We start from the raw sequence: 13,753 nt of genomic DNA, 5'->3' as shown, positions 1-13,753 counted from the left end.
ATTTTCCGTGGTTGGATTCACCCTCCCTTTCTTGTATTGGCTATGTATTATTATGTGCCATGAACTTGGGTGGAGACGATAAAATATAATAAAATATTACAATTATTTTGAAGGACTTCGGCCTGGATATCCTTCGTTACAACAACATGACTGTACGACCGTACTCTAGTCTTATCTTGCTCAGTCATATCCAGCTAGTCGTACCCGAGCACCCCAACTATAAATTGTAACAAGACTCCCTGATGGACTCGTGATTGTAACTAATACTTACTTACTTTGAAGATTATGATGCCTGATGGTGTGAAATCTACACTCCGATAAACAAAATTTCGCTGTCATGGGGACATATCCTTGGCTACACGAGCTACACGTCATGTACGTACATATTGTACATGTACAATCATGCACATCTGATTCTACGGGAGATCTACAAATTATTTGTTGTTGTAGCGTTGTACGATCGTGACTGTATTTCATTTCATTGACTTTTTGCAGCACCGTACAAGTATAACAGGACCATCTTCTTCTTCACTTTTCTTGCTTGATAGAGTAAATTAGACTCCTTGTCGGTTCTTCCTGTTTAGAAGTGATTTCACAATGTTGTTTTCCTTGCTAATTGGACTGGTCCTTTTCCTTATCTGGTTAAAGATATTCGACTGTGATATCACGTTGATGGTGTACTCGAAATTTGCTGACAAAATTGGCAAAACTAAGCAGAGCCTAAAAGGGCAAGTGATCTGGGTGACTGGCGCTTCCAGTGGTATCGGTGAAGGTCTGGCTGTCGAGCTAGCGACATATGGAGCCAAACTGATATTGTCTGCAAGACGTGAGAAGGAACTGAATCGCGTAAAGCAGGCATGCTTGGGTGGGTGATAATTAGAGTTGTTTGAAAGTATTTTTGTTTGCTGGTTTGTTTAAAGGGGAAGTTAAGGCAAAAATTAAAATTTCACCAGTTGTAGTCTTCGGGGTGCTGAGTCGAATGGTCTTGGTCCGAGAAAGCTGAGACGCTCCCTTCCTACTTGAATCCCAATCGAACTCGCGCACTTCCACCGAAACTGGGTGACTGCGCCCTACTAGATGGGGATTTGTATGCAAAATGTCACTAAAAGCGCCATTTCGTTCTTATAAAAGCACGGATGACCGCGATTGGCCCATATGTTGTAGTCTTTTGGACGCTGAGTCGACTGGTTTTGGTCCGAAAAGGCTGCGATGCAGCGTTCCTCCTTTATTCCCAATCGAACATGGTTGAACAAGCGGTCACGTGCTCCTGCGTACACCAGTCAGCTGGTCACCGTGCCTGCAGGGTACAACTTACTAGCCTGTTTGACCTTTTTTGGGTGCAGTCCTGTCACTCGAGTTGAACTCGAGTTGAACCTTGGTGTGAAAGTTCTCGCCTGCTGGCGTGGTGACCAGGTGATATGGGCACCCAGGAGCACGTGACCGCTTGTTCAACCATGTTCGATTGGGAATAAAGGAGGAACGCTGCATCGCAGCCTTTTCGGACCAAAACCAGTCGACTCAGCGTCCAAAAGACTACAACATATGGGCCAATCGCGGTCATCCGTGCTTTTATAAGAACGAAACGGCGCTTTTAGTGACATTTTGCATACAAATCCCCATCTAGTAGGCCGCAGTCACCCAGTTTCGGTGGAAGTGCGCGAGTTCGATTGGGATTCAAGTAGGAAGGGAGCGTCTCAGCTTTCTCGGACCAAGACCATTCGACTCAGCACCCCGAAGACTACAACTGGTGAAATTTTAATTTTTGCCTTAACTTCCCCTTTAATTTTAATTTGAGTCGTGTTGACAATTGTGTTGAGGACGGTGCGACGTAGTTTGGGGCTTGAACATTACCACAAAGTCTATTTATTTGTTAGCCAAAGAATAATGCTGCCCAGAACTTAACACAATCGTCATTGAAAACGAAAGGAACTAGTCCTACCAAGTAGCAATTAGTTTGATCCTATTATTAGTAGTGGTCGGCATGCCCTAAATTTACACTATGGAAAAGCTTAGAACCCGTACATGATGTACTGTATTGACTTGTGCGGTGTGCGCAGTGGATATTCCGGGCCGGCGGTGAACGTCGCTCCCAAGTGATCCACATCTGGGTTTCTGTGCTACAGTTTTCAGCTTGGATGCGAGAATGCACAAACACACGGACGCGCGCACACATATACACCGATACACTCGTGTAGACACACATACGTGTGCACACACGCACACACCTTCTTCAGGGGCGGATCCAGACCCCAAAGCTGAGGGGTGCGAGGATGAAACTTACATATTTTCTTTTGCAGTAGTAAACCAAAGACATAGTATGTTATGTGTGTTACTGTATAATATCATAATTACACATAGCACCAAGATGAGTAGTATGATTAGCACTGATCATCTGTTCCACAGGCTTGCGAACATTCTCGATGAGCTGAAGGAAATTGTCATATTCCAGGGCAGAAAACTTATGGACATGGGACTTGGTATTGTGCATCTGCAACTTGGAAGATGCCTTGCCCCAACTCCGAAAGGGTTCACGATACAGCTGTTCCAGTTTGGAAGAGTTTTTACTCAATGCCTGGAACCTATGGCCAAATATAACGCACCAGATGCAGAACGCACCATCCACATCCTTGGAGTACGCCAGCCACGGATAAGTTTCAATCCACGAGAGCTGAAAACGTCTTCCAGATGTCGATGGGCAGTCCATGCGGTTCGAAGGCTTCCAAACATTATCTAGGAGCGACTTGATGTCATCATTGCTGGCATTCTCCATCAATCCAGCAAATCGCCCAATGTCAAAAGGATGATGGCTCTCACAACGACGCTTAGCAGCAAGCTCCATGGTCTCACCAGCTGGTCCACCAGCTGTGTCCGACATCTCCACTCAGCATGCACGGAAACGGAGTCGGAACAAGCAGTGAGAATTTGAAAGAAGCTAACACGACAACTGAAACATGCAACGTCAAAAGTAAAGAACTTCGAAGTGAGTTTGTTGCCGGTGAAAAAGTAACAGTTAGTTCCAAAAAAGTTCTATTCCAAATGTGCAGCCCTGGCGCGTTGACGTGCACAACGAGCAGTTGAGCACGTGTCCAGAACGATCACGTGATTGCACACAAATCATCCGCGGATCCGCGCAGCGAGCCTGGGCCTGGCCTGACTTTTTTTTTTTTTTTTTGAAAAATCCTGACGGGTTCATTTGCACCCTTCGCACCCCCCTGGATCCGCCCCTGTTCTTTCGCTGCTTCGCCCACTGCCACGATTGGCTATGTGTCCCCAAACGGGACGACTTGAAGGAGTGCTGGCTTCGGGACGCGGCATGAGGCACTGCGAGTCCGGCGGGACGTGGACGGCTGTTTTACTGTTTTTTTTGCTTTTACGGAGCGACGGGAGATGCAGCTCTGTCTAGCGATGTCTTGAGGACGGCTGAAACGATGTGTGCAGACCGTACACAGGAGTGGCTTCACGGCAGGTTTCACACGAGAACATACCATGCTGTGAACTCCATCCTGACACCTGGTTTTCCACTCAGACCTATCATCTGCTGTGTCAAGCCACTCATCCATGCCAATGGACACCGCCGCCAAGTCATGCTTGACTGGGTCTTTCCACCTTTTCCGGGCGCCATGTGGAGGTCGTTTGGACGGCAAGGCACCAAAGAGCAGTTGGCGAGCCAGGTGGCCCAGCCATTGGAGACGGCGGCACTGGACCTTGTCAGAGACCTGCTCCATGTCTCCCCACCACTGCCGTACCTGAAGGGTTGACACATGCTCGTCCATCTGGCACGCCCAATTGATGCCCAGGACCATGCGTATAGATTGCAGGTGGAACGACTCCAGACGCTGCTGGAGATCCCGTTGCCTCAGTGTCCAGTTCTCAGCACCATACAGGAGTACCGCCAGCACAGTGACTCTGTAGACAACACGCTGGAGATCGATGGGAAACTCTGAGTTCGCAAACACAGCCTTCTTCAAGGCGCCAAATGCACCCGAAGCTGCAGCGATCCTGCGAGAGACATCAAAGTTACTCCTAGCATCAGGAGTGATCTGGCAGCCAAGATAGCGAAAGCTGTCCACGCATTCAACGGTTCCACCCAAAGGCAACATATCCGACGCCACCACACCAACGCCCATAGGCCTGAACTTAGTTTTTCCCAGATTGACTGACAGGCCAGAAGATCCTGCAACCTCCCGAAACGTGGCCAAGGCCCTTTCAGCACCGCCGTAGGTGTTGGCAAACAACGACGAATCGTCTGCAAACTGACACTCCGTTATAGTGACTCTGTGACACTCTCTGAGGCGTGTATTAAATAAGCAGTCCCTGCGGAACTGTGACACCTGGATACCGATATCCTCATCATTGGCGGTGGCAGCATGCCACTTTTCCACAACCGCACCCATCAATAAGTTAAACAGGATCGGGGCCATAGTGCATCCCTGACGTGGGTCATTTCCCACCCGGAAAGGTTCCAGCAGATCTGCGCCGAGACGGATGGATGCAGACATGCCTTCATGGAACGACCGAATGATGGAAATCAGCTTATCCGGCACGCCGATCCTGGATAGAACCCTCCACATGGTTGCTCTATAGTCAGTTTCAAAAAGATTAGCAATCCTGGTGATCGCCCGGGGAGTTTGCCGTCTTACCGTATGAGCGCTCGAGCGCTGCCTGGAAAAACTCACTGTGAACTCGAAGAAATATTCCGCGCGAAAGCATGAAAAATGACAACTCACTGACGTTGGTACTCGTACATGTTCGTCTGGTTTACAACAAACGAGTTCTTCCTCGCATCGATGTGGAGTCAGAGAGGACATGTCGAAAGTGTGGTAAATTTTGACGAGCGGGATGCGTCCATTTTTTGACCAAATAGATTCTTTGAGCTACCGCGCGCGGATGCAATTTACTCTCACGATGTGACGAAAACGGCATCGACACAGACTCATTCCCAAGGCCTTGAAGTGGCAAAGTTATCCGTGTGACTTCGACGACATTTTGAGAAAGCAGACGCCTGTGAAAGCTGATAGAAGACGGCGTTGACTCCTAAATTCAAATAAATTGGCGATCTTCAAATACTAAAATAATTCTCAAACAGAAATCGATCGATCGCGATGTGCCGGTTTATTCAACAACACGTAGCTACAGCGCAATGACTTCCGTGTTCACTCACACGGTTTCAGTGTTGTGTGTGTTCCAACTTCACATGGCGTGAGCCAGTCAAGTGTCAGTCAGTTCGGCAGGAAACGCGAGCTCCAACAACAAGTCGCTTGGCGCAGCTACCTTCTTTGTCTTGTACCAAAACAATGAAAAAATGAAGAAAACATGTTTGACTTGAAGATTTGTTGGGATTTGAACTCACAACTTCATGGTAAGCAGACAGCATTCATAACCACTAGGCCAAAAAGGAAGGGATAAATCGTGGGTTTTGATAACAAATCGATACTGGCTTCCAGGGCAAATTATAAACCATGGGAAAAGGCCAGAAACCTGGCCGAAATACTAACTCCTTAACGGTAGGTCCAATTGTTCCGAAACCTTCACAGAACAATTTGCCGTGCCCTAACAAGCCGTTTTATGTACTTTGTTGTCCAGATTTCCCTTATCTTCATACTTTTTAAGACCCAAACTTGATTGCTAATCTTTTTGAAACAGACTGTAGGTACTGAATCCCATGCTTTGCGCAAGTCGATGAACAACGCAAAGCCCTTTGACGAATGTTCATGCAATTTCTTGGCAACCTGGCGTACTGAGAACACCATGTCTGAACATCCCCTTCCACGGCGAAAGCCACACTGGGAGTCAGGCAGGTATTCCTCACCAACCAGCTGCAGGCGATCCGCTATTATTCTTGCCACCAGCTTGCCGACCCCGCACGCACGCACACACACACACACACACACACACACACACACACACACACACACACACACACACACACACACAGTCGCTATCAGATGCCACAGCTTCGGGAAGCACCAGGGCTGCTACTCCCACCCCTGATGGGCTATATTGCTATTATGTTAACCAAGCGTAAAGGAGTATGGCTGAACCATGTCACTAAACCAACAGCTGCCTTGTTTCCTGGGTCCCACATCCTACCATAAGTGGTAGACATACACGATGCAAACGGATAAATTCCGGACGGGATAGATAATAATAAGTGTTGTGATAGTGACCTGTGGATGGTGTCGCCAATGCATCTCACTTTCACACAAGTACGTGTAGTCAGCTGGTCTTTGTACGCAGGATCATTTATATCAAGAGTACATAACCCCCCAGAGTGTGCAACTCCACTATGGGTGCTGTCCCGACAGAATTTCAAGTTGACGTCATTTTGATGATGCAATGCGCACTGTACACGGATTATCAGACGAATCCGGAACCTGTGGTTGACCGAAGCCGATCGATCCTGTACAAATTATTGCAAAGAAAAACGTGTGATGCGTTGACACCCGTACACATGTTGTAAATCACTGCTGCAAGGAGCATTGTGTCATAAATAATGACGTCAACTTGAAATTCTGTCGGGACAACAGGGTATGTGGGAGTTGCACACTCTGGGGGGTTATGTACTCTTGTTTATATATGTTGATGCCTGGCTGGGCGCACGGTATGATTAGTCTACGCTGACAGGTGATCTATTATTGCAGTGGCCCTTTATAGCTGATTAGCAGACTTTGCTTGTTGAGATCACCTAAGATATATTGTCAAGCCGAATAAATTCATTGATGATCATGCTGCTCACGCTGTAGTGCCATTGTTTGGGGATGACCTTGGAGATTTGGTTGTCCGTGTTAATCTGTGTTGAAATTTGCGTTCCGACGTGGTTTGTGATCCTACTTGTGCAGCTGCCAATGCCAGTAACAAGGATGAGGATGTGTTGGTGCTGCCTCTGGACATACTGAACTACGACAGCCATGCCGGTGCAGTCCAGTCTGTTCTCGATCACTTTGGCAAGGTAAATGGTCTCTCTTTTACACATTGTGTGTGTGTGTACGATAGGGCTTGCAAGTGCAATGCCACAGCCAAACTGGAGTCCTGGCAGTGTGTAGACGTTTGGACCCTCTTGTATCCTGGCTGTATCAGGATACATGCATGTCCAGAGTGGTATCCTTCATTATACAGTCCATTCAGAAAAAGATATCCTAGCTTTTGGCCATAAACCGGTCAAATTTTGAGTTTTCGTCACAATTTTTTTGGCAATCCCCATGGAATGCTCTTCCAATTGTGTTTTTGAAGTCTATTTCTCCAAAAAGCAAGCCATAACAAGAATAGGATTTCGGCCAGGTTTTGCCCCCAAAGCACTGAATTGGGTAAAAACCATGAAAATCCAAGCCGTTCACTCCACTTGCATAACAGTACATTTGCGGTTCGAACCCCAGTTGAGGTGCCTTTTTTGGACCCTTTTTCAAGTTTCGAATCGCGCGGCACTGCGCAGTGTGCCACAAAATCGCCAAACACGAGAGCTCTCCAGAGCCAGCGCTCATCTTTTTCTGAATGGACTGTAGTAGAGTGGCACATGCGCCAGTAGTGACTGGACCTGTCCATGGCAGCCCGGTACCCACTGCTAGTACTGCTGTGGACATTGAAATCCGGTATAAGGGCCGGGGCCGGCGCCCTTACTGCCTTAGCGTGTACATGCACTGTACGTTCACGCACACACTGCAAAACATGGACCAGCAGTGCTCACGGCTACAAGGCCAGCACCCCGTGGCCGCTTGATATCTCAACAGAGTTCAATGTTCAGTACTGGTACTTGAAAAAGTTGTAGTGACATGCAATACGAGAGGCCTATACTAGAGTGCTTCGCTACTGTCAGAGTGGATCAAACTTGACCTGGAAGTTGTTTTTGAATCATTTATTGACTTCTGACGCCGTTATTTTCGATCCTTATTAATTTTATGCGATTCGTTTGGATATCGCAGGCCTCCTATATGTTACAGGTTTACGACCAACAAAGTTCCTATTCCTTGTCAAGTTTGCATCATATGACTAGTTTTGTGTGTTTACTGGTTTAGTTATCGTGGCAACTCTGCCCGTCTCTGTCCGTCTGTCTGTGTGCCGGTGGCCTTGTCGTTTCTATGTGCTTAGATTGATATTCTGGTGAACAATGCTGGGCGATCACAGCGAGCGCTTGCCGAGTCCACTGAGATTGCTGTGGACAAGCACTTGTTCGACCTGAATGTCCTCGGCACCATTTCCCTAACCAAGGCTGTCCTGCCACACATGCTGGCACGCGAACAAGGGCATGTGGCCTGCATAAGCAGTGTCGCCGGCCTCATCGGTATGTCGTGGGACTATGAGTATGATTGGACTATTGGTATACATAGAACCGTGGAGACGTATTTCTGACAAGCCCTTGCACTGTACATTGTATTTATAGACTTTGGGCCCCATTCCTTACAATCATCTTTGACCGTCCATCACGCTTGACCTTCGTGGTTTTTCTCATCCTGTTGGCAGGTACACCCATTGCTGCATCCTACGCCATGTCCAAGCATGCACTCCAGGGCTTCTTCAAGAGCATGCGCATGGAGGTGGTCGATCGCAACGTAGCGGTAACCCTTGTCTGCCCGGGACCGGTTGTATCGCAAGGTTCTGCCAATGCTACGACTGGCTCCATGAATGAGGTATGTGCACTGTCATGCTGTTAAATTCAGTGATGTAACGAACCATGAATTTTACGAACGAATACCACCACGAATACCACTCAAGTGAACGAACGATTATTCTACTATTCCACAAAAAGTGTACATGTAGCAAACACACAACACAGGCGCTCAGGCTCGAGTCAGAGTAGAATCTACCATGGTCTACCGCATGTAGTCTAGTCATTGTCTGCAACATAGTACACAGTTTATGCATTCAAGTCTAGAGATTTAGAGTCGCGCGTGCGGTATGCAGCGCACGGACTTCGCCCGCCCACAGATGTTCGAGTTTTCGAACCTTCGACCTAGATTTTATCCGATCGATTATTCGTTGAGGTCCAAGAGATGGAGGAAATTTGAATAATCGATTCTTTGTTACATTGCTAGTTCAATTAGTTATGGTATGAAGAATTCCCCTTTTCCTGTGCTTTGAGATTTGACAGCAGTGAAAGCTAAATCCATTCCAAGGTTATGGCCTGGAAAAAAGCCCCAATTGTTTTGTCTCTTTGCCGTGCTGTTCCATTCTTTTATCTTGCAAGGAGATTGGTGCTCACAACGTAGATGACCGTAAGAAAGTATCCACTGCCCGGTGCTCCCACCTGGTTGCCGTGGCATTGGCCAATCAGCTCAGCGAGATCTGGATTTCGCGCAATCCTATCCTGTTCTTCACCTACATTGGCCAATATCTGCCTGGCACAACAGCCAAGTAAGTGGTTGTCCTGCATCTTTTGTTTGGAGTTGTGTTCTAGATCTGCAGCTCCAATCAAGAGCACACTTGCTAGGATTGAGCCAAGACAGCAGCAGGGCACTGAACCACCCGCCGGCAGTCCAGGCTGTCTTAACACTGTCCCTGTACTTGTATTCGGTAAAGCTATTGATATGACCAGTTCCACTTTTCTTTCCTTGATCTGATCTCCAGGATTGGCAACATTGTTGGCCGTGCGCGTGTCAAGGCATTCAAGTCTGGCGTGAAGGTAGGTTTTCTTGTCAAGTACTTGCAGACTGGGTGCTGCACTCTGGAAATGCTCATGTCTTCACAGTGTGGTGGCATGCACACAGGTAATGCGGCGGGAAGTCTGCCTATTCTGCAAAAAGTATATACGTCTTTCTAAGAGTTGCTGTGTGTCTGATATGTCAGGGCAGAGTATGCTGCATGCTGCTAGGATTGAGCCAGGATAGGAACAGAACAGCGAACCACTCACAGGCAGTCCAGCTACATTGTAGGATTGGCGCAAGATGCCAGCAGGACACGGAACCACCCACAGGCAGTCTAGGCAGAACATCTAAACAAATTCAACTTGTGTGATCCGTATAGGAACTCTTTGTTTTGGCCTTTGGGGCGTGTTTAACTTTTACTTGAGTTTTTTGCCAACTACTGTTGCTGCTGCATGTTCCACCTCAATTGTTTGCTTCTTTTTGTGTTGCTGTCATAGGATATCAATGCTGGCATCTCAGCCAACCCTCTCAGTTACTTCCGGAAATGAATGATCCCACCAGTTTGTACTTGGTTGTCTCAATGTGTGTCTGTTGTGTTTGCATGTCTGTCTGTCCATTAGTCTGTCTCTAGAAGACCAGGTTAGCCTTACAGCGGCTTCTTTTGTTGTGGCTTCTTTTCTGCACATCGAGTAACCGATGTTTGTTGGAAGCGGTGCTTCGCTTTCGTTGGTAATTAGACGCTGGGAATTAGCGGTGACTTCGGCAATAGCCGTAGAAATTTTGACTGCTCCCTGGGTTGGACTGTGTATGTCAGCTTCAATCATTTTTTAGCAACCCAAGACTCCGATGATTCGTGTTCTTTCTTTTCTATTTCGTTCTTTCTTCCATCGTCAGCCTTAGTTAGTCAGAGTATTTTCTATGTTGGTTGATCGGAATGCCACTTACTGATTATCCATGTTCTCCCTTTATCTTTTTTTATCTTTTAGAAACATTGATGCGAATGTCTTCTTTATCTGCTGGCAGATGGGTAGGACTTTGTGGCTTGCTGTTTTGTATTGCGTGGCCGCTTTTACACTGCTAGCCCCTTTCCTTCAGAAGGAGAAGTTACAAGTTTTACTAATTTTTAGTGAAGACTGAAAACTACAGACTACTATGAAGATTCGGGAATTCCTACTCTGAAAGTGTATAGCTGAATTCACTGTATCATTGTTTTTGCGCTGTGATGTGATCTATGCCTCCTCGGTGCGATGCGAACTCGGAAAATGCCATTCACAAAGCGATTCACAAAAGAAGTCAGTGTTGCAATGTTGCATTGCTGATGTACCTCAAAACTCAATGTGTGTGTGGAGGGGGGGGGGGGGGGGGTACATAACCATGGCATTCGCATAGCTGGTTACTTGGCCCTACTGGGTACACCTTTCACAAATCGACAAGCAACGCACAACTTTGCTGCAAAGAAGGTCCAAATCGCACATCGCATCGCGAAAGTTGAGCCAGGCTAAACTGTCACGATTAGCCAGTTACGACGGTTGTGTGAGGTGCGTGATGGGGTAAACTTTTTGAGTATTTTGCCTGCATGTGTGGCCAAGAGTACATAACCCCCGGCCATATTACCTGTTGCCTGATGATCGTGACTACATGAAACTCGGAGTTGCAAGATAGCTTCATCTCTCTCTCTCTCTCTCTCTCTCTCTCTCTCTCTCTCTCTCTCTCTCTCTCTCTCTCTCTCTCTCTCTCTCTCTCTCTCTCTCTCTCTCTCTCTCTCTCTCTCTCTCTCTCTCTCTCTCTCTCTCTCTCTCTCTCTCTCTCTCTCTCTCTCTCTCTCTCTCTCTCTCTCTCTCTCTCTCTCTCTCCCTCCCTCTCTCTCTCTCTCACTCTCTCTCTCTCTCTCTCTCTCTCTCTCTCTCTCTCTCTCTCTCTCTCTCTCTCCGCGCTTCTTTCCCACAAACTACACTGGTAACTTTTGGGGCGTGGGGCTTTTTTAACGCATCCCATTCACTGATTGTGCTGGGTATTCCTGAGGACAAACTGGTTTCGTGTACGACAATAAATACGTCGATACATGCAGTAATAGGTGGGAGCAAGAGTACATAACCATGAACACTTGGTGGGAGTATTTACAGGATCCACTTATACGTGTAGTGCCATTTGCCAGTAATCATCACGGCCCGAGCCAGCAAAAAGCCAGAAAAAACACCTCCCCTGTCGCCTTGGAGGTCTGGGTATTATGAAACCACACACGTAACGTCGTTATGCCGGCAGTTTGTGTCGTCAATCACCCAGTGCTTGGTTCAGCGCATCCTCGACGGCGATGAAGAGCTAGGGGACTGCCCGTCTGTCATTCGTCGCAACAAAGCGAAGGTGATTCAGGAAGCCAATACTGCCCAGCGGACTGAAGAGGAGGAACTCCAGGATGAGGCTGACAGCACTATTTTTAAAAGCATTTGCTTGAGGTAGCCAGTGAGAAGGGCGCTTCGAGCTGGCTACTAGTAACTACTTGCCGCCCTCTCGCAGCATACTCTTTTTGGGTACACAAGATGGCTTTCCGCGACAGTCTCTGCCTTCGGTATGGATGGCAGCCGCCACACTTGGCATCACAGTGTCCATATGGTCAACAATTTACCGTCTGCCATGCCCTAGCGTGTCCCATGGGTGGATCGATACGGCATAATGAAATCCGTGATCAGACCGCATCATTTCTACGAGACGTGGCCTATGATGTTTCCGTTGAACCACCTCTCCAACGTCTGCCGGCTGGTGAAACCTTCCGCCTGAGATCTGCTGCTCGGGAGGCCGGTGCCCGCTTGGACATAATCATTGCAGTGAGCGGCCTCTGGGGCGGTAGGTTCGAACGGGCCTTCCTGGATGTGCGAGTGTTCAACCCGTTTGCTGTCTCTAATTCGTCCTCTTCTCTTTCTGCTACTTACTCTCGTCACGAGAAGGAGAAGAGGCGGAGATATGAGCAGCGTGTTTCTGCTGTCGAGCAGGCATCCATTGTTCCTGTGGTTTTGTCCTGCGCTGGAGGTCAAGGCAAGGCAGCTTCACCCCTCTATAGACGGATTGCGGATAAGAAGGGGGAGAAGACGGGTGAACCCTTCAGTGTAATACTTGCCACAATGTGGTGCAGGTTATCATTCGCATTGCTGAGAGCAGCGTGTATGAGCCTACGCGAGGATCACGTGGCCGATTCAGCCCCAGTCACAGAGAGAACGGTGAAACTGCCACCCTGGTGGCTGCCGAAGCGCGTATCCAACTTCCAAGCTTGAGTTGTTTCGATCGGTTGCTCTCTTGGCTTTAGAATTTTCATGCTAGGTGCTGTGGAGTCCCCCCCCCCCCCTACATCTCTCCCTTATCTCTTTCCTATTAAAAATTTCGCACTGATTCTCACTCTGTAGAAAATTGTGTTCTGTTGCCCGTACAAGAGGCCGATATGATCGTGTTGAAGAAAAGAAATTGACAGCTTATGCGCAATACCACACAAACACCCCAGTCGTGGTCGGTGCTTAAAAATGCTGTGCGATCACTGCGTTGTGCAGGCACTGATCAACCTTTCTGTACCACTCCTTCCTTGTTGGCCCATCTCACCCAGCACGCATTCTTCCAGGTTTCTTCTGTGCTTCGATACTCTTTCTTTTTATAGTTCTCAATCATTCCCATAGTGTCAGGTGATGGCAGTTTTAGACTACCTGAGCTGCAGAATGATGGTACCAACCTTCCCGGATACTGGCAGTTCGGTGATCTCCAGTAACCGTTCTCGTGTGGATGTAATTGTTCTACCACTGACAGACTGGTGTTGAAATAGAGGTGTTTCCTGGTTCCATTTGCTCTTAGACCGGCGACACGGTAGGTCTCGAAGTACTTCAATGCTTACTCCGCTTTGGGAGGAAAATAAGCTTCCAGTGAGTCAAACACCCGCTAACGTCTCACAGCGGAATGAATATCGCGGCAAGGGCTGCGATCATGCATAGCTCTATTGCAAAGTCAGCTTGCTCAGCGTACCTTTGTTGCAAGCTTGCAACTGTCCTTAAAAGTGTGGATTTGAAGATATTTTGCGACGGCCTTGGATCTCCACCCTCTGATATGATGGCTGCAATATCATAATCGGCATAGCCCGTCACGGTGTGCTGATGCATTCCGGCCGATGGTCAGGATTGATATCAATCAAGGCTTGGAGGAGT

At 47.8% G+C, this 13,753-nt stretch overlaps 1 protein-coding gene across 1 annotated transcript; it reads left to right on the top strand.

Moving 5' to 3' along the window:
* Positions 1-470: 470 nt before the first annotated feature.
* LOC135805232 (dehydrogenase/reductase SDR family member 7-like) lies at positions 471-10,778 on the top strand. The gene is made up of 7 exons (XM_065319243.1): positions 471-865; positions 6,840-6,949; positions 8,083-8,275; positions 8,455-8,621; positions 9,179-9,345; positions 9,559-9,613; positions 10,073-10,778. The coding sequence occupies exons 1-7, from the start codon at positions 598-600 to the stop codon at positions 10,121-10,123; spliced, it is 1,011 nt and encodes a 336-aa protein (XP_065175315.1). The 5' UTR covers positions 471-597; the 3' UTR covers positions 10,124-10,778.
* The last annotated feature ends 2,975 nt before the right edge of the window (positions 10,779-13,753 follow it).

The sequence above is a fragment of the Sycon ciliatum genome, chromosome 1 (genome assembly GCF_964019385.1).
Source record: "Sycon ciliatum chromosome 1, ocSycCili1.1, whole genome shotgun sequence".
Taxonomy (NCBI): domain Eukaryota; kingdom Metazoa; phylum Porifera; class Calcarea; order Leucosolenida; family Sycettidae; genus Sycon; species Sycon ciliatum.
This window is presented reverse-complemented; position numbering and strand designations above follow the sequence as displayed.

Coding starts and splice junctions, on each gene's coding strand:
- LOC135805232 (XM_065319243.1), top strand. CDS start 598: ATGTTGTTTTCCTTGCTAATTGGACTGGTCCTTTTCCTTATCTGGTTA. Junction 866..6,839: donor CGTAAAGCAGGCATGCTTGG/GTGGGTGATAAT, acceptor CTACTTGTGCAG/CTGCCAATGCCAGTAACAAG. Junction 8,276..8,454: donor CAGTGTCGCCGGCCTCATCG/GTATGTCGTGGG, acceptor TCCTGTTGGCAG/GTACACCCATTGCTGCATCC.